This window comes from Myodes glareolus, chromosome 24, assembly GCF_982192425.1.
Source record: "Myodes glareolus chromosome 24, mMyoGla1.1, whole genome shotgun sequence".
In the NCBI taxonomy this organism is placed as follows: domain Eukaryota; kingdom Metazoa; phylum Chordata; class Mammalia; order Rodentia; family Cricetidae; genus Myodes; species Myodes glareolus.
The window spans coordinates 17,191,099-17,217,673 of NC_142049.1; the positions used below are offsets into that span (position 1 = coordinate 17,191,099).

The 26,575-nt window shown below is 52.0% G+C and overlaps 2 protein-coding genes across 6 annotated transcripts in view; one reads left to right on the plus strand and one right to left on the minus strand.

Annotated features, from left to right (window-relative positions):
• The first annotated feature begins 414 nt into the window (after positions 1-414).
• Positions 415-18,124, plus strand: Kif7 (kinesin family member 7). 5 transcript variants are annotated; one of them, XM_087901581.1, is made up of 19 exons: positions 415-521; positions 1,914-2,265; positions 4,329-4,529; positions 4,838-5,231; positions 5,363-5,882; positions 6,451-6,567; positions 7,103-7,318; positions 8,068-8,204; positions 8,625-8,740; positions 8,868-9,020; positions 10,959-11,161; positions 13,404-13,601; positions 13,704-13,829; positions 14,002-14,175; positions 15,128-15,343; positions 15,967-16,173; positions 16,806-17,004; positions 17,110-17,256; positions 17,339-18,124. In XM_087901581.1, exons 2-19 carry the CDS (start codon positions 1,938-1,940, stop codon positions 17,704-17,706), a joined length of 4,020 nt encoding a protein of 1,339 aa, XP_087757707.1. In that variant the 5' UTR covers positions 415-521; positions 1,914-1,937; the 3' UTR covers positions 17,707-18,124. The 5 variants fall into 5 exon arrangements, with proteins under 5 accessions (XP_087757707.1, XP_087757705.1, XP_087757706.1 ...); XM_087901579.1 differs by having other exon boundaries at positions 8,871-9,020; positions 13,999-14,175; XM_087901580.1 differs by having other exon boundaries at positions 8,071-8,204; positions 13,999-14,175.
• The window catches only part of Ticrr (TOPBP1 interacting checkpoint and replication regulator), a 37,910-nt gene continuing 29,409 nt past the window's right edge, over positions 18,075-26,575 (minus strand). The window contains exons 18-22 of the mRNA XM_048434885.3: positions 25,528-25,659; positions 24,480-24,637; positions 20,544-22,596; positions 20,295-20,420; positions 18,075-19,596 (exon numbers count right to left, since the gene is read on the minus strand). Coding sequence (XP_048290842.3) covers positions 19,487-19,596; positions 20,295-20,420; positions 20,544-22,596; positions 24,480-24,637; positions 25,528-25,659 — 2,579 coding nt within the window. The 3' untranslated portion in view covers positions 18,075-19,486. The remainder of the gene's footprint in view (positions 19,597-20,294; positions 20,421-20,543; positions 22,597-24,479; positions 24,638-25,527; positions 25,660-26,575) is intronic.

A 26,575-nucleotide genomic window follows, 5' to 3' on the forward strand; every position in this document is an offset into this window, starting at 1 on the left:
CCCTCTGAGGTCACTGAGATGGCCACACCTGTATCACCTCTCTCGATGATGTGTGTCCTTTGACAGTGACTGTAAGATGCATTTTGATCTCAGAAATCCTAAAATGTGACAAACTTAGTTTTAGAATTGAAGGAAGGTAGGCTTTTGCTTTTGTTTTTAATGAGGAGGATGACTTAACGCTGGGAGCAGAAAGAAGTGGGTCTCTAAGTGAAGGACAGATGCCTAGTGTGGATTTCGGAGACTTTTGAGAGTCGAAGAGACGCCACTGGCTGCTTCTCCAGGCCCGCCCCCTCCGGCCTAGGCCCGCCCCTCCCCCAGCCGAGGGCCCGCCCCGCCCTGTCTGCGGGCCGACTTGGAGGCGCCCAGCTAGCGCCTCCGCCCCCGAGCGCCAGGGCAGGCGGAGTTGCGGGTGAAGGGAGGGATGTTTGGGGGGCGGGGGTCCCGATGACGGCATCGGAGCGCGCCGCGCCGGGGCGCCGAGCGCGATCGCAGGTCCCGGGACTGAGCTCGCACCCTGGCAGGTGGGTGTGGGTCAGGAGAGGGTGGAGGGCGAGGCGGGGCGCACCCGGGAGGCGCCTGAACAGAGCCCCATCGGTGTTCTTCAGCCTGCCCGGAGCTCCTCACTGGGCGGGCCTTGCCAGGAGGAGCAGCCTGCGAGGGTCCGCGTTTGTAATCGCTTTTGCAAACTTTCCGGGAGGGCCTGTTCCCAGTGGTCGATCGCGCGGGAGGAGTTGTCAGGACTCCTTTGAGGCTCGGGGCGTTGATTGTGGGGATGGAGAAGCCAGGTCTAAGCTCCAGAGCCTTACCTGGAGTGTTACTACCACTCCAGGTAGTGTTATCACACCGCCAGACGGTGTTACCTCTGTGTACCCAGGTCCGGGTACCTAACCCGGACCGAAAGAATGAGCGGTTATACGTGTAGCGAGACTAAACAGTAAATACCAAAACAACAAAGTGCAGTGTGATGAGGAAGGGGGATGGAGCTCCGGGGGTCATCAAGGATTACTGGGTAGTGTTGTACCCTGTGCTGGGTGCTGGTGATAGGATTCAAAACAGAGAGGGTTCTTGCTTTTCCATCTGGAAGGCGAATCTGGCAGTTGCATCTGTGTGGTCAGTGTCTGATGTGGGCAGCTCAAAGGTCTGTCTACGGTGGTGGTGGGCACGGAGAAGAGCAGTTTCCCTGGCCCTGTGCAAAAAGTGGGCCCAGCCCAAGCGTGGGTGGTAATACAGAGGTTGTTGACCTGTGAGGTGAGGAGAGAGAGGTACTGATTGTCCAGGAGATGGGGAAAGTGGAGTGTCTGTTCTAAGTTTCCTTTATTGTTGATGGTGGCATATATAAAAAGGAGATTGCTGTGATTGCATTTTTGAAAGCTGCCCCAGGCTGTGGGTTTGGAGAGGCCAGGGAGACTGAGACTCAGAAGGCTGACAAAAATCATCCCTTCAGGATGTCGGTAGCAAGACAGGATGAGGCTAGATCTTGAGGTGTTTAGGAGCTGGAATTGGCAGAACTTAGTGATGGGAACTTACCTTGAAGGATCCGATGGCTTCTTTGAAGAAATGGGCAGGCGTCGAGCAGTCTTGGAGACGGACAGTGGTGGGCTGTGTGAAGCCTAGGGGTTATCAAGGTGAAGGAGTTCCCTGGTATGGTGCCCTGTGTGTGGTTAGAGATGAGGTCACAGGGGAAGGTGTCCGCTGGGACACGAAACCCCAGGGTAGGAAGTAGTGGGGTGTTTTTTGCCAGTGAAGGATGTCAAAAGAAGTTACTGTGTTATGGTGGTATCACTGTTTGTGTGGCACATGGGTGCCAGGTTGAGCAGACGCTCTCAGCTTTGACAACCCCTCTCCCAGTCTTCCCAAGGTCTACAGCTGTGTAGTCTGGTCCTGATGGCAGGGGCCTTTCCTCTTCTCTGCAGACCCAAGAGCTGCCGTCCTTCAACATGGGACTGGAGGCCCAGAGGCTGTCTGGAGCTGAGGAAGCCCCAGTGAGGGTGGCCCTTCGAGTTCGTCCACTGCTGCCCAAGGAGCTGCTGCATGGCCATCAGAGTTGCCTACAGGTGGAGCCGGAGCATGGTCGAATCACCCTGGGGCGTGACCGCCACTTTGGCTTCCATGTGGTACTGGGAGAGGACGCCGGACAAGAGGCTGTGTACCAGGCTTGTGTCCAGCCCCTTCTTGAGGCTTTCTTCGAGGGCTTCAATGCCACCGTCTTTGCCTATGGTCAGACAGGTTCCGGAAAGACGTATACCATGGGGGAGGCCAGTGTGGGTGAGTGACCCGTATTGTGCCCGTTTGACCACTTTGAGGGACTTCGAGGTCTTCCTGAATTTCTGCTCCCCGACCCCGGGAAGGTGACATGCTGAGGAGGGAATGCAGATTTCCTAGACAGAGATCAACACTCCTTAGTGGGACCAGCCATGCCAGTTGCTGGAAAAGGCAGGAAGGGTGGGTGGAGTTGAGGGTGGGTGTCGTTCTCAAGATGGGTTTTGGAATCATAGCACAGGAAGACCAAGGAAAGCTGGCGTGTCTCAGGGCTACCAAGGTCTAGGAACCTGTGTTCCAGTCAGAGCAGTTGAGATTGGAGCCTCTGCATCCGGGGAAGACTCAGTTCCAATGGGAGGAATTCCTCCTTCTAAGTAGCATGAACTATTTTCTCGTCTTTTGTGGCAGAGTCTTGATGTATCTGAGGCTGGTCTGGAATTCACTGCATAGTGTAGGCAGACCTCAAACTTTCAATTTTCTGCCTCAGTTTCCCAAGTGCTAGGAAATTATAGACATGCACTACCATACCATGCTCAAAACCTTTTTTTAAAAAAAAAAGATTTCTTTTTATGTGTATGAATGTTTTGCCTGTATGTATGTATGAATGTATGTGCACTACATGTATGCTTGGTGTCTTCAGAGGCCAGAACAGGGTACCAGATCCCCTGGAACTAGAATAACAGGTGATTGTGAGCCACCATGTGGGTGCTGGAAACCAAATCCTGGTCTTCTGCAAAATTAGTAAGTGACCTTAACCCCTCAGCAACCTCTCCAGCACCATATACTTTAAGCACCATATACACTCATTTAAGTCATGAGGGCTCCAACTCATGAGTTAGTCACCCTATTTCCTAGTATTATCACAGTAGGGGTGAGGATTTTAACACATGAGTTTTGGGAAGCCATAAGCAGACCATAGCATTACAAAGGTGTAATCATCTATTATAGAAAATGAAGAAAAATACAAAATAGCATGTTTGATAATTGCCTCTCCGAGCTTTTTCTCTGTGAAAATAGTTATTCTTTAAGCATGAATTTTTAAATTTTTTTTTTTTTTGTCTTTCGAGACAAAAACTGTGTAGTCTCTGTGTTGTCCTCACTGTCCTGAATCTTACTCTGTCGACCAGGCTGGCCCAAAACTCAGGGATCCACTTGCCTCTTCATCCTAAGTGTTGGGATCAAAGGCATGTGTCACAATGCCCAGCTAAACATGGCATTATTTTATGCTTACTCTTTTCTAGCCTGTTTTATTTTCTTAATAATATGCCATAGGGCTGCGGTTGTATGTAGCTCACGGGTAGAGTTGCTGTCATATTTGAGGTCATGACTTTGATCCTCAACACCACATGCGCAGACGCCTACACTCAAATGAATAATATTTCATGGTAAATGTTCATGGCTTATGCAGTACCACACCTGGCAACATCTGAATTTTCTGACCACGGAATAGTATTTTAGTTCCTGACCTTATGTGGAACCATCTACTTTGAATTGAGGATAATGATAAAGACTCTGTGTGTGTGTGTGTGTGTGTGTGTGTGTGTGTGTGTGTGTGTGATGAACATTTATCGTTAAATATCGTTCAGTCTGTCTTGTGTGTGCGTTGCTGTGTATTGAACTTGGGGTCTCACATGTTAGGCATGTGCTCTACCACTAAGCCACAGTAGTCTTCAACCTCCTTTTTATTTAGAAACTTCCTGGCATTCTGCTGTGAATGTATTCTTAGGATGAACACTACTTCCTTGAAGCAAACTAAGAGCCCTTTAGTTAGCTGTGCATGGGCCATGCTAGTGACTTACTTGTCCCGGGGAGAGATGGAGCCCAGGGTATCTGATATCTGTTGGGAATGTAGTGAAGGGGGTTGATGAAAGGTTGCTCGAATTCCCTAATTCTGCTTAACCATCCTGGAGCACCGCCTACCAGAGGCTGTCTGTCCTTCTTGGTCCCTGTCATTGTCTTCTCCCTGCTACAGCTCCATTCTCAAGCCGATGGTGGGATGTAGGATACTTGGGCCGGGTTTAGCGGAGGGGGGGGGGGTGGCAGTGGGAGACTCTGTGGTATCTCCCTAGCCTCCCTGCATGAAGATGAGCAGGGCATCATCCCAAGGGCCATGGCCGAGGCCTTCAAGCTCATCGATGAAAATGACCTGCTAGACTGCCTGGTGCACGTGTCCTACCTGGAAGTGTACAAGGAGGAGTTCCGAGACCTGCTAGAAGTGGGCACTGCCAGCCGGGACATCCAGCTTCGGGAAGATGAGCGGGGAAACGTTGGTGAGAAACGTTGGGGATTGGGAGTGAGGCAAGGAAAGCCTCAGGCTGGCTTACCTGTGTGCGAGAGACATTCCATGAAGGAAAACACCATCCAGACCCTGGATGCTTTTTTATTCTCCTGCCTCCACTTAGTTGAATATGTGCTTCTGTGTCCAGAGTGAGAAGCACCAAGGTTAAGTGTGGGAAAGCTAGGACCCTGGGCGTGAGTGGGTGCTTCTGGGGGAGGAAGAACAGGTAGGAGTCCCGGACTGTTGTGCTTGTCTCTGGCTGTCTGTAGGGAAGCCGCTCACAGTCTTCTGTATCCACAGTGCTGTGCGGGGTGAAAGAAGTGGACGTGGAAGGCCTGGATGAGGTGCTGAGCCTCCTGGAGATGGGCAACGCTGCGCGGCACACAGGCGCCACCCACTTCAACCGGCTCTCCAGCCGTTCACACACGGTCTTCACTGTGACCCTGGAGCAGCGGGGACGGGCTCCCAGCCGGTTGCCTCGACCCGCCGCCGGCCACCTGCTGGTCTCCAAATTCCACTTCGTGGACCTCGCAGGCTCCGAGAGGGTACTCAAGACCGGCAGCACCGGCGAACGGCTCAAGGAGAGCATCCAGATTAACAGCACCCTGCTAGCGCTCGGCAATGTCATCAGCGCTCTAGGGGACCCTCAGCGCCGCGGCAGCCACATTCCCTACCGCGACTCCAAGATCACCCGGTGAGCTGGCCCATCTCTCTGGGCTCGGTTGGGGTCATGGAACCCTCCAGGAAGGGTGGCTTTGTCACCTGGTCCCAGGTGAGTATTCACAAGAGCTCAGCCGCTGATGCTCATCGTCCTCTGACCGGCAGGATCCTCAAAGACTCCCTGGGAGGGAACGCTAAGACAGTGATGATCGCCTGCGTCAGCCCCTCCTCGTCCGACTTCGACGAAACTCTCAACACTCTCAACTACGCCAGCCGCGCCCAGAACATCCGCAATCGCGCCACAGTCAACTGGCGGCCCGAGGCCGAGCGCGCCCCCGAAGAGCAGGCTGTGGGCGCGCGTGGGCCGCCGCGACACCGCTCGGAGACGCGCATCATCCACCGTGGCCGGCGCGTGCCCGGCCCCGCAGGGGGCTCCACGGTAGCGGCTGCCGGCCTGGGAGCCGAGTGCGCGCGCTGCCGGGCCCGCACCAGCGCCGCCTACAGCCTCCTGCGAGAACTGCAGGCAGAGCCGGGGCTGCCGGGCGCTGCTGCCCGCAAGGTGCGGGACTGGCTGTGCGCTGTGGAAGGCGAGCGCAGCGCCCTGAGCTCTGCCTCTGGGCCCGACAGCGGCATCGAGAGCGCTCCAGCCGAGGACCAGACCGCGCAGGGGAACAACGGGAGAAAGGTGGCCCTGGGTTGGGCTCGAGGAAAGAGGGTCTTTGCCGGGCAGTCGTGCCTGTTAACAGTATATTCGGGGTTCACTGTCACTTCCTTAACTTTGTTTAGCTTCTGGATCTGTTAAATAAGGATATTATAAGATCGGGATGTGTAATAGGTACCAAGCACACTGGTAAAGACCGAGGTATTCTTAATAATATAATATTAATAAAAACGTGATCTGTGGGAATAGTGACCACATCTCTAATTCAAACACCGTGGAAGAGGAAACACAATGATCACGAATTCCAGGCTAGCCTGGGCTACATAACAATACCCTAGCTCAAAACTAAAGTACTATTAATAATAAGCAAAATTTAAAGCCTTATTAATAATGGCGGGAGAAGGCTCAAATGGCGTGCAGAGAGAATGTAAGGCTAGATGGGACCAGGAGCACCCGTTGCAAGGCAGATCTTAGAATAAAGTGGAGAGTAGGACTGGGTGAGCTGGGGACAGGGCAGAGAAAGAGTTGGGGTGTCCCAGTGCCTTATCAGGCCCCCCCATCTTAGCCTAAAGCTTTTTCCCTTGCCGCATAGGGAGATGAGGGGGACCAGCAGCTGTTGAGCCTGCAGAGCCAGGTGGCCCGGCTGGAGGAGGAGAATCGAGACTTCCTGGCAGCTTTGGAGGATGCCATGGAGCAGTACAAACTGCAGGTAGGATGCTCCCTCTGTAGACCAGGAAGGCTTCCTGGAGGAGGGAGGGTTTCCCAGAGTGGAAGGGAGTTTGTTTAAATGGGGAACTGGGACAGGGGATGCTGGTGAAGGGATATGTAGAGACGGGAGGTGCTTGGCATGGAGAGAAACATGGGGATGAAGGCAGAACAGAGAAGGGAGTGCGCTGACAGCATGCCTGGCATCTTGGCCCTTGCATGAGGGCAGCAGGATGCTATCTGGGAGTCTGCTGATCAGGTCAGCATTATGCGGATTCTCCGGTCTGGGGCGGGGAAGGCATGCAGGCGTGGTGGGAATGTGATGAGCATTGGACATGGGAGCTTGAGTCAACCAACCAGTGTAGTATGTTATTCAGACAGAATGGGATCCAGATGGGGTCAGTGGTACTCAGACCGCTCAGTTTCATCCCAGAAGGTGAGATGTTCTGATCGGCTTGTCAGTTTCTTGTTACTTACGCTAGTCAGCAAACATCCCTTGGCACCCATGTCCGCATCAGTGCCCGGACTGTGTCTTGCAGAGTGACCGCCTGCGAGAGCAGCAGGAGGAGATGGTGGAACTGCGGCTCCGGCTGGAGCTGGCACGGCCTGGCTGGGGAGCACCAGGGCTCCTGCAGGGCTTGCCTCCCGGGTCCTTTGTGCCTCGGCCTCACACAGCCCCCCTGGGGGGTATTCACGCTAACATGCTGGGCATGATGTCCCCCACTTGCCTTCCTGGAGAAGTTAGCTCTGAGCAGGTGAGGAGCTGGTAAGGATTGGAGCAGGGTCAGGGCAGCATTAGAGCATGTGTCCCTTGTTCATGTCTCCATGGGACCAGCTGTGAGTTATAAAATTCCTATTTTAAGTGTCCCTAGAGAAAGGGCCAGAATACGAGAGACTGTGGGGCCTCTCAAAAGTGGACAGGGCCAGTGAGCATCTTGAGACCACCGGAGGGAGAAGATTGGTGACGTAAGGTGGCACCTTGTACGCCTGAGGATGGAACTCTTAACGTCTGCGGGTGGCACTTTGCAAGCTCACTCCTCCGTAGCTCTGCTCTGTCTCCCCAAGGCTTGGTCCCCTGCCCGTAGGTTCAGCTTGAGGTCTTTTGGATAAAGTCGATTGAATCCTGTGCTCTTCAGAACTCCAGCTCATCTCAGCTCTGCAGTGGTAGAGGGCTCGGGTTGGGTGGGAGTATGTCAGGTACCCGTCATTCTGGCGGGGCGTCAAATGGTGAGAAAGGGCTTAGGTTCACATGAGCTGCCTACTAGAAAGGGCAGGTTGTCACCCGAGGAGACCCAGATGCTGGGGGGGATCACATCCTTCCTCGAGGACGAGACTACTTCCCAGTGTGTCCCTTGACAGGTCTGGAGGGTGAAGTCAGGGCGGAGGAAGTTGAGGAGAGGAGGGTGTGCATGGCTGGGCACACCCCAGCAACAGCCTTGGGAGGGAAATGGCTAGGAGGATGCCCCGCAAATATTCTCATCCTGAGTCCCTAATGTTCCCCTAGCAGGTGACAAACAGCGGGGAGGTTAAGGCGGAGGTGCTGGCCCAAGTGGACAAGCTGGGAGGTAGCTCTTCCAGTGAGGAGGAAGGGGAGGAGGAGGAAGAAGAGGAGCCACCCAGGCGAACCTTACACCTTCGCAGGTGAGGGAGACCCAGTGTGTGGACGCGCAGGATCAGCTCGGGGCTGTGCTAGGCTGTGGGAGACTCCTGGTCTTTCTCCCAGCGGTGGTGTGAAGGCCTCTCATGTGACAGGCGCTTGACTGTCTCATGTTCACCAGCTCTTGGGGGACTGTGAGCTCTGGTTGGGAAGGCTTCACTGGGGTGCCTGTGAGAGGAAGTGCCCAGGCCTCCTGCTGCTCAGTTTCCAAGGTGATCCTTGGTACCTGCAGCTTCTTGGCATCTTCTAAGCTCTGCTCCTGACTTCTGGCTTCTGCCTCATCCTGATCCTGAGGGTTGGAGGGTCCCGAGGTCTCTCTTCTTTCCCTCCCCAGGCCTAAGAGGTAGTAGCTAGGCTGGGTTAGGAGCTGGGGAATGGTACTGACTTCTGCTTCTGCCTTGCAGAAATGGGATCAGCAACTGGAGCCAGAGGCCAGGGGTCCGGCCCGGGAGCCCACCTGACAGGAAGGGCCCAGAGGTCTGCCTAGAAGAGTCAGCTCCTGCCAACCCTGCTCCCCATGGTAAGCTGGATGGAGAACGGAGAGGGTCCTCTCCCTGTCTCTACTCACCCAGGAGCCCCTCCATGCCACCCTTCTGCCTCCTCCACTCTTAGTCAGGGTGCTGACCCTAACAGTCTGCATGTCGTAGCAGTTGGTGGCAGCAAGGTCCCGGTCCAGCCCCGCCAGGCTTCAGCTGCCATGGCCTCGGAGTGGCGACTGGCCCAGGCCCAGCAGAAGATCCGGGAACTGGCCATCAATATCCGGATGAAGGAGGAGCTCATTGGTGAGCTGGTCCGCACAGGTGAGTGGTGGCATTGGAGTGGTTCCTCCTTGGGATGGTCCCCATTTGCCCAGCATTCTTCCTATGGCTGCTTTGGGGGAGGGTTTGGCAGCGTCCCGCTTAGCAGCACAGGCCACAGGGCCTAGGTCTGAGACCTAGCTCAGCCTCCTCTAGCTGTGTGGCCTTCAGCAGGTATCATAACCCCTCTGCTTCCTCCTGTCTGAAGGGAGTGAGGCCTGAACCTATTTCTTAGGATGGCTGTGACGGTGAAATGACATCATTCTGGTGGCATGTCTTGAATAACCCTCAGTAAACAGAGCCCCTTACTTCCTGACCTGCTGTGTTGGAGGTGCCGAGACCAGTAACTCTCGGTCCTCGTCACACAGTATAAATGAGAACCCACTACCTCCAGATGTGCCACATCTGATACTGGTGATGAGCTGAGGAATGGGGAATAATTTTAAGTGGTGGCCATTTGATAGGTTTTCAAAAAAAAATTTAAAACATTTTTATTTATTCTCTATCCCCCCTGCCGTGTGTGTGTGTGTGTGTGTGTGTGTGTCCATGTGCCACAGTGCCCCTGTCAAGGTCAGAGGGTAACTTACAGGGGTAGTTTTCTCCTTCTGCCGTGTGGTCTAGGGATCAAACTTCGGTAATTATGCTTGGTGGTAGACATCTTTATTAAAGGTGTGCGTCACCACTGCCCAGGTCTGAATGTCTTTAATAGTTGTGAATTTATTAGAAATTCCCTTTTCAAACTTTCAAATAGATGGTGAAGAAGAAAGAACAGTACACAGGTCTTCATCCAGAATTAGCAGTCACCGAGGGTCCTTCCCCCCTACCCCTACCTGAGCTCTGGACCCATTTCTTTGCTGAAAGATTTTGAAACAAATTCCAGCTACTGTACCCTTTTACTTTTCTACCTACAGTGGCCTCACACACACAACAACAACAGCAACAACAACCAAACAAAAAAAAAAGTGGACCTTTTCCTGACTAACCGCCATGCCATGCCCCTGTTGTTTTCTCGCCTTTTCTTGATTTTGTTTGTTCTGAGATGGTTTTATGTAGCCCAGGCTGGCCTGAAAGTTTCTGTGTAGCCAGCGCTGGCCTCAAACTCTTGATCCTGTCTCCACTTCCCAAGTGCTGGGATTACAGGCTAGCTTGTGTATTTTGCGCAGTGAAGCTGCAGGCTCTCCTCCACGTTAGAAACTCCTGTTCCCTTAGTACCCAGGCCTTGTCCCCTGGTGACCCAGCGGTGTTCTTCAGCCTCATTGGCTTGAGTCGGCCTCCCATACCTGGGCCCTGGGCAGTCTCTGCTGGCTTCATGGGTGCCTGAGGTCTCTCTTCTCTCAGCTCTGAGTCATCCTGCCAGAGTGTGTCTGTTAACTCCCAGCAGGGGTGTTTTTCCTCTGTCCTTCGTATTTCTTGCAGATTGATGCTCGAGATATATGCAGGGTCAGGGTCTATATTGATTTTTGTCAGGCATTAGATAAAGATAAAACTTGCTAATTTGGGTCACTTCTGTGAGCAAAACTCATTTAAAAATTGAGTAGGGGGCCGGAAGGGGTGGTGCGTGTATTTAATTCCAGCACTCTGGAGGCAGAAACAGGTGGAGTTCATGAGTTCTGAGTTCATGGCCAACCTGGTGAACATCAGTTTTGGTCAGCCAGGACTAGAAGCAGGGTTTGTGTGGGGGGGGTGTATGATTTAGTGAGTGGATTAGAGGGCTTGAAGAAATCCATGTAGTGTTCCAGCCCAGGAAACAATGCTCTGGAAAGGGGTCTGCCTGTGCCACCGTCTGGAAAGGGGTCTGCCTGTGCCACCGTCTGGAAAGGGGTCTGCCTGTGCCACCGTCTGGAAAGGGGTCTGCCTGTGCCACCGTCTGGAAAGGGATCTGCCTGTGCCACCGTCTGGAAAGGGGTCTGCCTGTGCCACTGTGGACCCGCTCTCTTCCAGGGAAGGCAGCCCAGGCCCTGAACCGCCAGCACAGCCAGCGCATCCGGGAGCTGGAGCAGGAGGCTGAGCGTGTCCGGGCGGAGTTGTACGAAGGGCAGAGGCAGCTTCGTGAGCTGGAGGGCAGGGAACCCCAGGATGCCAGCGAGCGGTCTAGGCTTCAGGAATTCCGCAAGAAAGTGGCTGCAGCCCAAAGCCAGGTGCAGGTCAGTGTTGGGGTTCCCCAGCGGAGGAGGGGGGGGTCTCTGGGAACAGGCTTGTGGGCCTGGAATCTGGATGTACTCAGATCCTTGCCATCAGCCCTAGCTGGTGGCAGTTACTCCTCCTGGCCCCTAGGCTGGTGCCACAGGTAAGGTGTAATGAGCTTAGCTTTCCACATGACAGGAATAGAGAGGTGGGTGCTGCATACCAACCAAGGAAGGGCGGTCGTCTAAAGAGAATGTCCTTCAGCCCACAACGCTGTCCATGCATGCATCCCAGCTTGCTCTTCAGTCCCGTCTTTCCTGTTTGTCAGTATGTATGTCCACCTGACCCTTCATTAATTTAGCTCGCTTGCTTTTTTTCTGGGAAGGAAACCTAAGGCCTTGAGTATTACAGAAGATTGCCCAGACCAAGCGCTGTCCCCAAGGCCTGGTTTAGCCTTCTGCCGGACGATTGCTCACGGAGCTGTGTGCTCCCATCTTTTACATCATCCCCTTGAGCAGCTCGGGCAGTTTTTATTCATTCGCTAGTGCTGCGAGAGTGAACTCTCACACTAGAGGCTGGACATCCAAGTTCAAGGTCTTCACAGGTCTGGCCTGTCCTGAGGCCTCCTGAGGCTTGTGGATGGCAGTCCTCTCTGTCTATGTGTCTGCCTTCCTGTGCCCCTGGTGTTTCTCCCTTACATAGGATGCCTGGATGCTAGGTTAGGGTCACCCTCGGGCCTCCACTTACACTTAACGGCTTCTTGAAAGGCCGCTCCATCTCTGAATAACATCCCATTCAGAGTGTGGGGAAGACAGCTCGGTCCGCTGCCCTGCCCTCTCTACCCACCTATCTACCCTTCCCTCTACTTCCCTCTTTCCTTCTTTTCTCAGTTCCAGCCAAGAGGTGATCTGGTAGAATGGCTGAGAATATGGGCTCTGGAACCCGCCTGGCTTTAAAAGCTGCCTCTGTCTTTTTTTTTTTTTAATATTTATTTATTTATTTATTATGTATACAATATTCTGTCTGTGTGTATGTCTGCAGGCCAGAAGAGGGCACCAGACCTCATTACAGGTGGTTGTGAGCCACCATGTGGTTGCCGGGAATTGAACTCAGGACCTTTGGAAGAGCAGGCAATGCTCTTAACCACTGAGCCATCTCTCCAGCCCTGCCTCTGTCTTTTTGTTTGTTTGTTTTTCGAGACAGTGTTTCTTTGTGTTACCCCGCCTGTCCTGGAATTCAATTTATAGATCAGGCTGGCCTCCAACTCACAGAGATCTGCCTCTGCTTCCTAAGTGCTGGAATCAAAGACTTACTTATTTTTATGTGTATGAGTGTTTTGCCTGAGTGAATATATGTGTAACGCATGTGTGCTTGTACCTGTAGAAGCCAGAAGAGGGCATCAGATCCTCTGGAAGTGGAGTTCTTGATCATTGTGAGCCCATGGAGGTGCTGGGAACCCAACCCAGGGTTCCAGCAAGTGCTCTTAAACCACTGAATCTCTCCAGTCCCTGGGTGTAGGTTCTTTTTTTATGATTTATTTATCTTTTTATTTTATGTTCATTGGTGTGAAGGTGTCAGATCCCCTGGAACTGGATTTTCAGACAGTTGTGAGCTGCCATGTGGGTACTGGAAATTGAACCCGGGTCCTCTGGAAGAGCAGTCAGTGCTCTTAACCATTGAGCCATTTCTCCAGCCCTGGGTGTAGGTTCTTGATCAACTCCCCTAACCTCTCTCTGTGTGCCTGTTTCCTAATCTATAAAGTGGGGATAATGGTCATACCAATTTTCTTTCTTTATTTTTGTGTGTATGTGTAAGGGTACCACAGTGTGTGTGTGTGTGTGTGTGTGTGTGTGTGTGTGTGTGTGTAGTTCAGAGAACACCTTTTAGGAGTTGGCTTTCTCCTTCCACTGTGTGGGTCCCAGGGATCAAATTCAAGTCAGTCACCAGGCTTGACAGCAAGCATCCTTACCCACTGAACTGTTTCGCCAGCCCAGCAGGCAGACTTTGTCATAAGTCTGTTAGATCAGTTACTGTGTACAGAGCACCTAGCACAATTCACCCAAAGAACAGTAGAAGTTATCTGTAGCTATGTTATTAGTATTCTGTTGCCATTAGTCTCCCGTCCACCTATCTTTCCCTCTTTCCTCGTGTCCTCCTGTTCACCCACCTGTTGGCCCTGCCCACCCTTGCTAAGTGCCAAACACTATGCCAGGCTCCTTATGAGCCCTGTGCCAAGTCCCGTGGCTGCTGTGTGGGTCCCAGGTTCTGAAGGAGAAGAAGCAGGCAACCGAGCGGCTGGTGTCACTCTCGGCTCAAAGCGAGGCCCGGCTCCAGGAGCTGGAGAGGAACGTGCAGCTCATGCGGCGACAGCAGGGGCAGCTTCAGAGGCGGCTCCGGGAGGAGACCGAGCAGAAGCGGCGCTTGGAGACAGAGATGAACAAGCGGCAGCATCGAGTCAAGGTCAGGCTCTGGCTGGCCGGGTGGGTGAGGGGTCTGTCTGGTTCCCGCTACTCACAGCTACACCGCGCTTCTTCCTCTCCTCACCGGGCTTCCTCCCCCCAGGAACTGGAGCTGAAGCATGAACAACAGCAAAAGATCCTGAAAATCAAGACGGAAGAAATTGCAGCCTTCCAGAGGAAGAGGCGCAGTGGTAGCAATGGCTCCGTGGTCAGCCTGGAGCAGCAGCAGGTGCGGCTGGGCTGAGCCCGTGTCCCCGTGTGATTGGCGGGGAGCCTGCTCGTTGCCACTGTCCACTGGGGATTTGTTGTGGGACCCGCTGCTCTCTCCGTGGGACTTTGGGTAGTGGCTCCAGCAAGAGGCGGGTATTGAGATCCCCGCCTCCCCCACGGTCCCTCAGAAGATCGAGGAGCAGAAGAAGTGGCTGGACCAGGAGATGGAAAAGGTGCTGCAGCAGCGGCGGGCGCTGGAGGAGTTAGGGCAAGAGCTCCACAAGCGGGAGGTCATCCTGGCAAAGAAGGAGGCCCTGATACAGGAGAAGACCGGCTTAGAGAGCAAGCGCCTGAGGTCCAGCCAGGTGAGGCCCCCACTCCCAACCTCCTCCATCCTCCATCCCCCCTCCTCCTGGCCAGGTGAGGTCCCCCCTACAGGACAGTGTGCAGGTAGGTGAGGTTCTTCAGAGCGATGGTCTTGATGGTAAGACAGGGGAAGCTTTGCCCTCTGGTCTGTATCCTATGGGTTCCCACGAATCCCAAGGCTTTAGGCTGTTTATGATGCAGGAACTAGCACCCGTCCCATAGTCTACTTCGCGTTTTGCAAACAGCTTTTTTGGGACCCACCTGGGCAAAATGAGGAACAGGTGTAGGAAGTGGTATGGCCAAGTAGATTCCAGCTTTGGGGGAGGCAGGCTGCGGGTCCATCTGCGTCTGCCATGGTTACCTCCTCTTTAATAGGAAGTCCAGCTGCTGAGCCACCTTGTTCTTCTATCAGAAGAGGTCACAGTGTGGCCAAGAGAATTCAGTGGGACTATGTCACACCCAAATCCAGGCCTGTTCTAATCCAGGTGCTTGGGTCAAAGCCAGGTTCCTGAAGGGTTGTGGACAGACTAGGGTTCCTTTCACTGCCATCATGGAACACAAGAGATCTGAGAGGCCTAGGGGTCATTAGGTGATCCCTAACATCCCTTGGACACAGTTCCCCTTGCTTCCTCCCACATGAGTCCCCAGGAAGGGTCAATTTCCCATAGTCCCATACTCTCCAGCCAAGTCTCCTCACTGATAGCCTCCCGCACAGCAGCTTCTTGATATTAGAGTCTTTTCTCTCCGTTTGGACAATCCTCTGGGCCATCCCCTCCACAGATGACCTGGTCCTCTGAAGGGCCCTGCTCCCTAAGCAAGCATCGGGGTTACAGGTAGGCCAGGGAAGGACCCACATCCTCCTTAGCATCTAGTGAGCCAGCCGGGCCCTTTCTGTGCCCTCTGTGAGGACAGTGCCTTCTCCTTCTCTGATCACTGGTGGTGCTGCCTCAGGCCCTAAACGAGGACATCGTGCGCGTGTCCAGCCGTCTGGAACACCTGGAGAAGGAGCTATCTGAGAAGAGCGGGCAGCTGCGGCAAGGCAGCGCCCAGAACCAGCAGCAGATCCGAGGGGAGATAGACACCCTGCGCCAGGAGAAGGACTCGCTACTGAAGCAACGGCTAGAGATTGACAGCAAGCTGAGGCAAGGAAGCCTGCTGTCACCCGAGGTATGGCCACTGTGCGGCCACCCAGCGCTGTCCCTTTGCTTCAGCTCTCTGACCCATCCCTTGTCCACCTGTCCTTCTGCCACCCTCTACCTCCTCCCCTGGCTCTGTCAGTGCTGGCCCTGCTGCTTTAGGACACACGTGCCCTAGTGTGTGCTAAGCCTCATCAGGTGGAGTGAGATCGTCCCTTGGGCCCCCTTGACAGATGCGGGACCCTATGGACTTCTCAGCTCCCTTCCAGCGGAACTAGACAACTGTGCTGTGCTGTATACAAAACGCTCTTCCTTCGAACAGTGAAAGCCTGCACTGCATAAGCTTATTCCCGGTTGTCTGGGGTCTTAGGCAGTCCCAGCAGCTCCGCTTTCTGGAGCTCCCCGAGCTTCTCCCGAAGGGAGTAAGAGGTAGCTTCCCTTGAGAACCCAGCCACACAGCATTGTGTCTGTCACGCTGTGTCAGGCAGACCCTGTTGGTGTTGCAGTGAGGGGCATTTCTGCTATGTTCAAGACATTCTTAGGTCGAGGAGACATGGAAGGCTCCGCCGTGTCTGTGCGTTGGCTGTTTTATATCTGCCCAGGACTCTTGATAAGGTTGGTACCCCTCTTCCATGCATGCACCTGTTTCTTCAGGAGGAGAGAACACTGTTCCAGCTGGATGAAGCCATCGAGGCCCTGGACGCCGCCATTGAGTACAAGAATGAGGCCATCACATGCCGGCAGCGGGTGCTGCGGGCTTCGGCCTCCTTGCTGTCGCAGTGTGAGATGAATCTCATGGCCAAGCTCAGCTACCTCTCCTCCTCGGAGACCAGAGCCCTGCTCTGCAAGTATTTTGATAAGGTGGATTACCAACACAAACCCTTCCTTTAGCTTGCTGCTGGAGGCTCTGCTGACAACTCCCAAAAAGTTTGTCCCTTCCTCCCAGATGAAGAGTCAAGGGCAGGGTCTCCTTTACTTCCCAGTCTCTTTGAAGTTATCTTAGTGAAGCTAAGACTCAGTCTTCTCTCCCTTCTGGTCTGAAGGCCCTGGCCCACATTCATGGGATTTCAAGAGAGGCTGGTTCCCACCCCCCACCCCCCCACCCCGCCCAGGGATATGTCTTGAGGTTCTTTTGGTTGATATTTGGGAGGTGAGGGAGGCCCAAGATGTTGCTAAATATTGCATAATAGACAGTCCTCATGCCCAGGAATCACTCAGCCCCAAATGCCTTATTCTTTGGTTGAGAAATCCTGGTCTGGGTGCAGTCCCACAGTTCCACTGTGTAGTAGCTCAGCACTCTGTGGTGGGGAAAGGTTTGTGGTAAGTTCCACCTGGAGAGCCAGCTCTGAGTGTTGCGAGTTCACTGTCTATAGCACTGTGTGAGAGGCAGGAAAGACCCGGTGATTTCCTGGGGACCACATTTACCAACCGGCTAAGGATCACTTGGGGAAAGACAATGGTGTAGTGGCTGAGCCTGGCTGGTCTTGGGACAGGTGGTGACACTCCGAGAGGAGCAGCACCAGCAACAGATTGCCTTCTCGGAGCTGGAGATGCAGCTGGAGGAGCAGCAGCGGCTGGTGTACTGGCTGGAGGTGGCGCTGGAGCGGCAGCGCCTGGAGATGGACCGCCAGCTGACCCTGCAGCAGAAGGAGCACGAGCAGAATGTGCAGCTGCTCCTCCAGCAGGGCCGAGGTGAGGGCAGGGAAGTGCCGGCGCTCTGCCCACAGCCCTGGCTGCCTCTAGGCCAAGGTGCCCTGCCCACAGCCCTCACTCCCTAATCCTGTCTCTCCACACCAGAGCACCTTGGTGAGGGCTTAGCAGACAGCAAGAGGCAGTATGAGGCCCGGATTCAAGCTCTGGAGAAGGAACTGAGCCGACACATGTGGATAAACCAGGAGCTGAAACAGAAGCTTGGGGCAGGGAACACGGCAGGCCAGAGCCGAGGTAAACACTGGTGCTGCCCGGTTTGAGTCTGCCCCACTGGGTTTGGGGACATCTATGTCTGACAAAGATGCTGTTCTGACAGGTGGGGAGAGGAGAAGCCTCTGCCTGGAAAACAGACAAGGCCTTGGAAATGAAGATGGGCTCCACCCAGCAGCTCCTGAAGCTCTCTGGCAGTCCTCCCTTCTGGAGGGGGCGCCCCGTGCCTGGGATGAGAGCAGGGACTTGGTCCATGCTCCACTACCCCTGACGTGGAAACGCTCAAGCTTGTGCAGCGAGCAGGGCTCCTCTGAGGAGCTGAGGGCCCGTGAAACAACTGAACCCCCAGGAGGGCGGGTGCTATCCATGGGTGAAGCAGGCCTCTCCTGGAACTTTGGACCCTTGCCTAAGCCCCGGTGGGAACCCCGAAGAACCAGCCCATGGATGATCGATGTCAGGAAAAACCCCCTGTAGGCCTTGGTCAGGTCCTGCCTCCGAATGCAGTCCTGCTGAGAGGCTGCCTGTTGGCTTCTGTGAAGAACAGCCTCACCCTGTAAACCCTTTCTCATCTTTACACTGATTGGAGTCAGCAAATTCGGGCTGTAGCCCAAAAGAACCGGACTTTGTCCCACTGTGGTACTGGGGATCAAATCCAGGAAGTCTTTTTTTTTGAAACACATGTGAACTCCTACTACCCCTTTAAGCTGTAGTAGCTGACAGCTACCTTCCATCTGTGGGACACAGCTGGAGGTCATCCAAGGCTTGTCACAGAATGGTCAGTGACAGCAGGGCTAAAGCTTCGATGGTCTTGTGTAGGTGGGGAACTAGGAAAGTTATTACCATTTTTAGAATTTTTTAAAATATCATTTAATAATAAACAGAAATAATCTCATCACAGTTTACATCTTAAATGTGTCCACAAGACTCCCGAAGGCTGATCCTCAGCGAGGCAGTGCTGAAGGCTGGTCTTCAGCGAGGCAGTGGAGCCCATTGGAGCTGGGGTCTAGTGAAGTTAGGTTATTGGAGAGCATCCTTCAAGAGGATACTGGAGTCCTGCCCCTCCTCTCTACTTCCTGGCTGCCTCCCTGCCAGTGCACAGGTGGACAAATAGCCATAAACTTTGACCTCGGAAAGCTTGAAGCCCTTTCTTTATCAGCAGTATTGGGAACTGAACCCAGGCAGACACTCCAGGTCTGCCTTTTCTTCATTTTTAGTTGTTTATCTCAACCACACAAAGTGAACATCTCTGAAAGGAGAAATGGAAGTTTTCACTTAGAATCTGACTATAGGAAGTCACAATAGGGTTCTGGGAAGACTGAGAAGGTACCAAAGCAGCCCTCACTGCAGATGAGGCTCCTGCCAAGACTCCACAGCAGGTGGCTCAGTTGATTACAGGTCAACCCAGATGCCAAGCACATACCTAGCTAAGACCCCTGCCATGATGTCGCTGGCTCTCCGGGCAGACCTACAGTATGATCACTCTGGACCATGGTTGCAATTACTCCCAGGCAAAAACACTGAATGCTCAGTAGCCAGGAGAAGTTTACTGTGACCTAGCTTCTCACTGTAGTCTTTTACTTACATACAGGTCTTAGTTTATGAAGTACCACTTGTGTCAGGGAACTCAAGCCTTATGGCAAGTACCTCAAGGGACTATATCCAGGGTTCTTTTCTCCATTTCAGTGTGGCAATGGTCCTCTGACTCACCGAGGACATGGCATGGAAGCACTGGAGTGGGACCTTGCTTAGTGTCTAGATTCCCAGGCTGCCCACCAGATTCCTAACCTTCCCTAAAAAGGCCAGGGCCTGGCCTCAGATGAAGACCACGAGGCACTCCAGTGGTAAGCTCAACAATGACTGGGGAAAAGCCAAGGTCCTTGATGTCTTTTTGCTGTTTGTTTTTGGGACAGGGTCTCATATAGCACAGGCTGTCCTTGTACTTGCTGAGCAGTCAGACTCTTCTGAGCTTTCTGCCCCCATCTCCCAAGTGCTGGGATGATAGGCCTAGTACCACACCCTGCAAAGCCCCCAATTTATGTAATTCCAAGGGGGACCTAGCTGCTTGTGAACTTTCTCAGTCCCATTAAGTTCTGGCCACTCCTGTTCTGGGCACATTGCTGGGACCGGTGGTATGGGCTTGGCATTGTTTCCACACCCAGAGAAAGCCCCTCTGGAGTACCGCTCCAGGAATGCGAGGGATCTGGCCAGGCTCTGTGCTCCTCATTCTGAGTCCTCCAGCTGGGTTCTACCAGGGCTAGCTAATGAGCTTCTTCCTTGTGTAGGTTCTGAAAGGCCGTCTCCGGGAGAAGGCTTGGCTGAAAGGAGACACTTCGGTAGTAGAAGAGAACACATCCACATCCTCATCTAGGGAAAAGCAGAGATCAATGAGGCCTGAATAAAAGACAGCATGCTCTAACCACAGAGGGTCTTACAAGAGTGGACTCAGGAGAGTCACCTACACTGTTTTAAGAGATATGTGCAGACGGTGAAAAATCCACTGGAATTGCAAAGTGCCCGAACGTGTGTCCACACATAAGTCTTTCTTTTAGGTCAGATTAGAGGAGTTTGTTACTTTGCATGGCTGAAATGTTTTGTGAGAAGAGAGCTACCCAAGTCCCTCACTGCAAATGTTTCTAACCAGTGTCTTGAGTAGCTGGATCTTGTGCTTTTACATAAGGGTCAGAAGGCGGGAAACCTAGGGTCCGATGGCAGAGGACGACAGAACTTACTAGTGATGAATGGGAAGGAATGTGAAGGAAATGTGGACATAAACCTACTGGGAGAAAGTGGCTGATCACTGTCACTTGTGTTGCCCAAGCCGTTTCACTAGTCAGAGCCCAAGACTACAGACCAGCACCACTCCCAGCATCTGAATTAGTTTGGTAAAATTTTGCAGGTTTCTCTTCAGGTGCCCCAAGTTCTATCATGAAGTCTCTGGGAAAGGCACACGACACTGCAGGGTCAAAACCACCTTCCCACACTCTGCACTCTCAAGAATCCTGCACGTCACTCGCAGGAAAGCCCTGCCCTGGTAAGCACTGGGACCTTTAACAGCAGGTTACCTCTGGTGTCCTTGCTGTGAGAGGATGGTGTTCTTCCCTGGAACAGCAGCGGAGACTGAGTCAGGGCCTGCAGACTACTGGCAGAGAGGCTGCTCCGTACCATGCAGCCAGAGGGTGGGGTGGAGCCTAAGGAGAGGCCACAAGGTTAAGTGTAGGCCCACAAGACTCCAGGTGATCCACAGCTCCAAACACCTCCTCACCACCCTGCCCAAGAGAAAACATACATGTTGGTTTGAAAACTACACTCACCAGAAACAAACACCTCGTCTTCCCCTACAGAGCAGAGTGGTGGTGCACTCCAGTGTGGAGACCACTCTCTGTGCTGGCTAGCTTGGGGGTCTTCACTCACGGAATCACAGACCCTTTTGACGTCGTATTCAGCTTCTTCCTGGGCAGACTGGTGTCTCTTTCTGGAGCCTAGCCCAAACTGTCCCCAGGAGAAGGCTTCTTCAGCCTTAGACTCACTGTCTTTGGGAGGTGACTGGTCTGGCAACTGACACACCCCCTCTAGTTCAAAATCCTCCAAGACAAGAGCCTTAGGGAGGTCACCTTCAAGGCTTCGCTCCTTTCCCTCAGCCCCAAGGAAGTCCGCACTAGCCTCGCCTCTCCCAGCACAGGGACCAGCACTGCAGTCCACCGCCCTCTTCCTTCGGGGCCAGTCTTTGATAATTTCAGGAGTGGTCTTCCCACTTTGCTTGGGGGATGGTGTCCAAGAAACCCCGACATCTGCTTGAAATGGAGAGGGGGTACTGGGCGGGCAACGCGAGGGAGTACAAGACTGGCAGATGAAGGTCTGCCCCCCATTCTTGCCAGGTGTGCTGTGTGAGGGGCGGAGGCAAGGGGGTGACAAATAGGTACTGGAGGACTTGCTGGCCTTGGGCATGCTGAGAGCAGGGAGGGAACCCTCCTCTCCCAGAGGGCTTTCCTTTCCTGGAGCCTCTGCTTCCAGAAGAGCTCCAGGGTCTAGTTTTTTAATTCGGAGCTTGGGAAGGCCAGATGTTTGCATCTCCAGCTCAACCTCATAGGTCTGAGGGCTGCCAGTGTCCTCCAAAGTGTGTGGGCTCCCCTGCTGGGCAGCAGTCTTGCTCTGCCTTCTGTCTGCCATGCAGGTGTAGGCCAGCAGCTCAGGGGAGCTGGACACAGAGGAAGGGACAGGTGGAAGAATCCCAGGGTCAGACACAGAGGGAGGCTCATCAGCAAGTGTGCTCTTCGGCCCCTCACCTTCTTCCCCTGGTAAGATGCCACCTTTTACCTCATGGCTCTCAAAGCTATGGAGTTGGGCTTCAATCAGAGGATGGTGCTCTGTGTCATCTGCAATGAGCACAGGAGAGGATACCTGCCAGACATTCCTGAAACCAGTGCCCGGGCAGCTCTGTCCTTCAGAAGATTGAGATTGCTGTCCTCTAGAGCCTGCAATGGCCCCTGGGCTGGCAGCTGCCTCAAGCACTGGAGCAGCAGAGGGTCCAGGCTGGCACTCTGGGAAGTCCTGAGGACTGGAGGTCTTTCTCCATTGTCTCCTAAGCTTTGATGGCGGAGAAGGGGGAATGTGGTGGGAGGTCATTCTCTGTGGGGTTCTGGGAGGAGTTGAAGGAACAGAGTAATAGACAGATGGAGCTGTGCTGGGTGATGTAGGAGGAGAGGCTGACAAGGGTTTCCTAAGCTGGGAACCATCATATCCGGAAGTAAAGTGTTCCTTTGGAGAAAGAGGTGGGGAAGAATGAATGGAGTCTGCTGGCTTCTTTGGGATTTTGAGGGCTTTCTCCTGTAGTTTCTGTGCAGGTTCCTGTACCTGAGAGGTCCTGGGGAGAGGGAGCTGTTGGTGCCTCTGATGCTCAGGTGTGCCAGCGAGGGCTGTACGTGGAGGTGTTCTGAAAGAATATCTTACAGGGCTTAGACACTGACTCTGGGACTGGACAGTCAAGGGAGGTGGGGATGCTGGACAATAAAGGTCCTTTGGACTGGAATTCATTGAGTGTAGCCATGCACAGTCCGACAAGCATCGAGGAGGTTGGACACCTTCCCCACTGGGTGTTCTGGGCAGCTCTATGAGGAGAGGAGACGTTTCTTCTGCTGCGGGGGAGGCTCTCTTTTGGGGAGTGACTTTTGATGCCAATGGTGAGCTATAACCGCGTGGGGAGTCTGTTAAGGATGCCTCAGAAATGGCTCGCTCAGCCGGAGGTATTTCTGTAGGGGAGTTTTGTAGTCTTTCTGGAGTGCGTAGTGAAGTCTGTGCCGTATGAGGGAACTTTCTTGGTGTAGTCTTAGGAAAGCTTGGAGATTTTTGGTTACTCTTTTTGGGAGTCTGAAAAGATAAAAATGTTCATTTCAGAGCTTGAATATTATAATCTCTATTCTCTAAAGATTAGTCTTAATAATCTCTAGACCTCTAGAAAACCAAACAGGAGATTTAAAGTCAGCCGAAAGAATGGTCTTAAGTTGGAAATTAGAAGTAGTGATCTGTTTCCTGCTCCCAAACATTACTCAGATTTTACTGATACACTTTTCCTACAGTCAAGGCGGGGTAGGGGGCAGCAGAATATACACAGCAACAATGATGTCTCAGAAAGGCTACTCCCAAACCCCAAATCTCCTTCTTTTTTGTTAACAGTGTAGCTAAAAATTCTACAAGGTAAGGCAGTCAATGTCCATCTTTCTATACATGACTGTCTGTTTCAGGGGAAGCCCAGGCTAACTGGTTTTCATGTTCAGTGAGTTGGTAGGGACATGAAGAAAGCACAGAGGGAGCTGTGTAGCTCAGCTGAAGGCCCACAGGATGGCTCAGTAAGTAAAGATACTTTCCATACATGCCTAAGTTTGATCCCTGGATCCCTCAATAAAGGTAGGAACAAAGAACCAGTTCCACAGAGCTACCCTCTGACCTTCACACACAGGCTATGACATGTGCACAGCACTTTACATAACACACACACACACACACACACACACACACACACACACACACACAAATAAGTACTAATTAAAAAAAGAATGAGCATCTGCAAGGGAAGGCAGAGACTGGGAAAGTGGGGCAGAGGGAGTGGGTGTGTGTGGAGGGGCACAGACTTGATTTACAGAAAACAATACAAACAAAAGCAGAAATATGAAAACCAGTAGCTTTCTAGGTCCAGTCTGAGTAGCAACAGCATCAAGTAGGGAGGGCTCAGGCCCACATATGGACATGGTGGACCGATGAGAACATGGAGATGGCCCTGGGGAGAGTGGCCATGGTCGTGTAGCCCTGGGGCATCCTCTAACAGTGAAGTGGTTTCAATGATTTTCAAACAAAATGATGATTTCTGAACACAAAGGTTCTGCTTTAGGAAAACTCAGGGAACTTTGCTTTTAGCAAGGCCAAATGGCAGAAACCAGCTTGATTCAAATGGAGGATGGCAAAAATGCTCCAGGTGGAACTGAAGAAGGCAGGGCTATGGGGGATGGAGGCAAGCATAAACTTCTGTACTAAGACATGCAGGACTTGACTCAGTGGCTTTGTCCTGAGAGAGACACGAAGAGCAACTGCCAGTGAAGTGGGACTGGATGGAAGAAGCAGAAACCAGAAAAGTCTCTGCAGTAATCATACATGTGGTAGACACAGCCAAAGGAGCAGAGCAGACAATCGTGCCTCCATCTCCTCCTCACTGCCATGACTCGGCCAGACCTGCTACTTTAATTTTTTTTAAAAAAATATTTATTCATTTATTATGCATACAATATCTGCCTACATGTGTGCCTGCAGGCCAGAGAGGGCACCAGATCTCATTACAGATGGTTGTGAGCCACCATGTGGTTGCTGGGAATTGAACTCAAGACCTTTGGAAGAGCAGGCAATGCTCTTAACCACTGAGCCATCTCTCCAACCCCCCAGACCTGCTACTTTAAACCCCCATATTCCCAGCAACCATTCATGAGGTTTAACCCAGCCACTCAAACCTTTTTTTTTTAAAGACAGGATTTCTTTACACAGCCTTGATTGTCCTGGAACTCACTGATCTGACTTCAAACTCAGAGATCTGACTGCCTCTGCCTCCCAAGTGCTGGTATTAAAAACATGCACCACCACACCTACCCACACCTTTTATCTCTACAGATTCCCAGTTTTCTTTTCTACTAGACACCTGCTTCTTTCAGCCATGTTTCTATGTTCCCCAAGACTGTACTATTTTAAACACTAAAGAAATTTTATACCTGGTAAGCTGTAGAGATCTCAGAATCCAACATGCTTCTTGATGACTTCCTGATTCGGGCTGAACCCTTCTTGGAGGAACCGGTTACCTCAGATAGTGCCCCAAAAAGAAGTGTTTTAGGAGACTGAATATTTTGGACTGTAAAGTTTTCTCTTTGGTCTGCAAGTCAAAAACAACATTTAATTCTTCCTCAAGACTTGCCCTTGCAATATGTTTTGAGGGGTGGGGTCAAGACAGGGTCTCTCTATGTAGCACTTGCTGGAACTCACTACATAGATCAGGTTGGCCTCAACCTTGCAGAGCTCCACCTGCCTCTGCCTTCCCAGTGCTGGGATTAAAGGTGTGCGCCACCATGTCCAGTACTCCCAACATGATTAAACAAGAAAAACAATGTTTAGCGCAGTTGGGGTGGAGAATCCCCACTGATGATTCGCACAACTGCAATGATCGCTACCTTCCTGGATTTAAAAAAAAAAAAAAAAAGAGAGATATTATTTATTTTTATTTTATTACGTGTATAGGTGTTTTGTCTATAAGCCTGTGCACCATGTGCATGCAGTGCCTGAGGCAGCCCAACAGAGTACTGGATCCTTTGGAACTAGAATTACAGGTGTTAGCAATATATAGTACTGGGAACCCCAGTCCTCTGTAAGAGTAATCAGTGTTCCTAACTACCAAGCCATCTCTGTAAGCCCTGTCTTCCTGGATTTTAACCTTATTTTAGAAAATGTAAGCAACTGAAATAACTTATTTTTAGTATAAATATAGTTTAGTATAAATGTAAAAACATTAGTCAAGCTAAAAATGGAAAACAGAATGAAGAATAGACAAACTGATAGTGCCCACCCTCTACATGGGCAGCTATGTGTAGGAGTGAATGAGACACCTACAGCAGCAGCGTGGGTGACCAGCTGTAGGAACCCAAGGAGGAATGGCTACAGCCATCACCGATTACTGACTTCTAATCTTAACTTCTCAAACGTTGAGAAATATCAAATTGCATATTCCCTTTCCCAGAAACATTCGCTTGAGAGACGGGCTCACATTACCTGACTTCTGCTGGAATGAGTGGAGTCTTTGCACACTTCGAGACTTTGGCTGAGACACAGAGTAGAAGGAACCAGAATTTGTTCTGCTAAACGACAACTGTTTGATTCGAGGACTTCGTCTCAGACTTGTTTCTGCAAACCCAGAAGCAGAGCTGGTGAGCAGGAGGACTTCAGACTCAGCCCCTCCCTCCCCAGTGTTTGTGTCATGGGTGTCAGTCTGGGACACCAGATTCAACAACGGCTTTTAGAGGCATCTGAATGTCTGAAAAATGTACAAGAGGCTGATACACAGTCCCACCAAGGTGGTAGAACACACTGACCGTGAGCTTCCTCCTTTACAAGTCTCATCAATTGCCACCTCAAGTGTGACAGAAAGAACGAAAAGTATAAATAGTGTGACTTTTGTATAAAACAAAAGTTTGTTTTTAGAGACGGAGTTTATCTGTTATGTACCTCTGCTTGCCTTGGAACTTTCTACGTAGACCAGGCTGGCCTTGAACTCACAAAGATCCACCTGCCTCTGCGCACAGAGTGGTGGAGCTGCAATTAAAGTCATGCACCACCACACCCAGCTTACTTAGGTTTTCTATATGCACATTACATAATACTTTTGTCTAGGAAGAAGACACACTAAAATGTATTTAAAGTATTTTTGAGTACTGGGATTATCAGGCCATTTTTCTGCCACAAATACTTAAACAATTTAAGAAAGTAGTCTTTGAGCTGGGCAGTGGTGGCGCTCGCCTTTAATCCCAGCACTCGGGAGGCAGAGGCAGGCCTGTGAGTTCGAGGCTAACCTGGACTACAGAGTTAGTTCCAGGACAGCCAGGGCTGCTACACAGAGAAACCCTGTCGAAAAGAAGGAAGGAAGGGAGAGAGGGAGGGAGGAAAAAATTTCTAAAAAAAAGTGGTTTTTGAACACCTGCCCTTATTAAGATACACTTTAAAATAAGTCACAGCACTCTGTATAACATAGAAGTTGTATCCTCACACCAACCCTAATTTCTAGTACGTAAAAGTATTTCTATTTCTTCCCAAAAAATTTAAT

Bases quoted from the DNA above. Each gene is read 5' to 3' on its own strand.
- Kif7 (XM_087901583.1), top strand. From the start codon at position 1,938: ATGGGACTGGAGGCCCAGAGGCTGTCTGGAGCTGAGGAAGCCCCAGTG. The intron at 5,232-5,362 runs GTGAGCTGGCCC...TCTGACCGGCAG, and splicing joins CGCGACTCCAAGATCACCCG to GATCCTCAAAGACTCCCTGG. The intron at 8,741-8,867 runs GTAAGCTGGATG...TGCATGTCGTAG, and splicing joins TGCCAACCCTGCTCCCCATG to CAGTTGGTGGCAGCAAGGTC.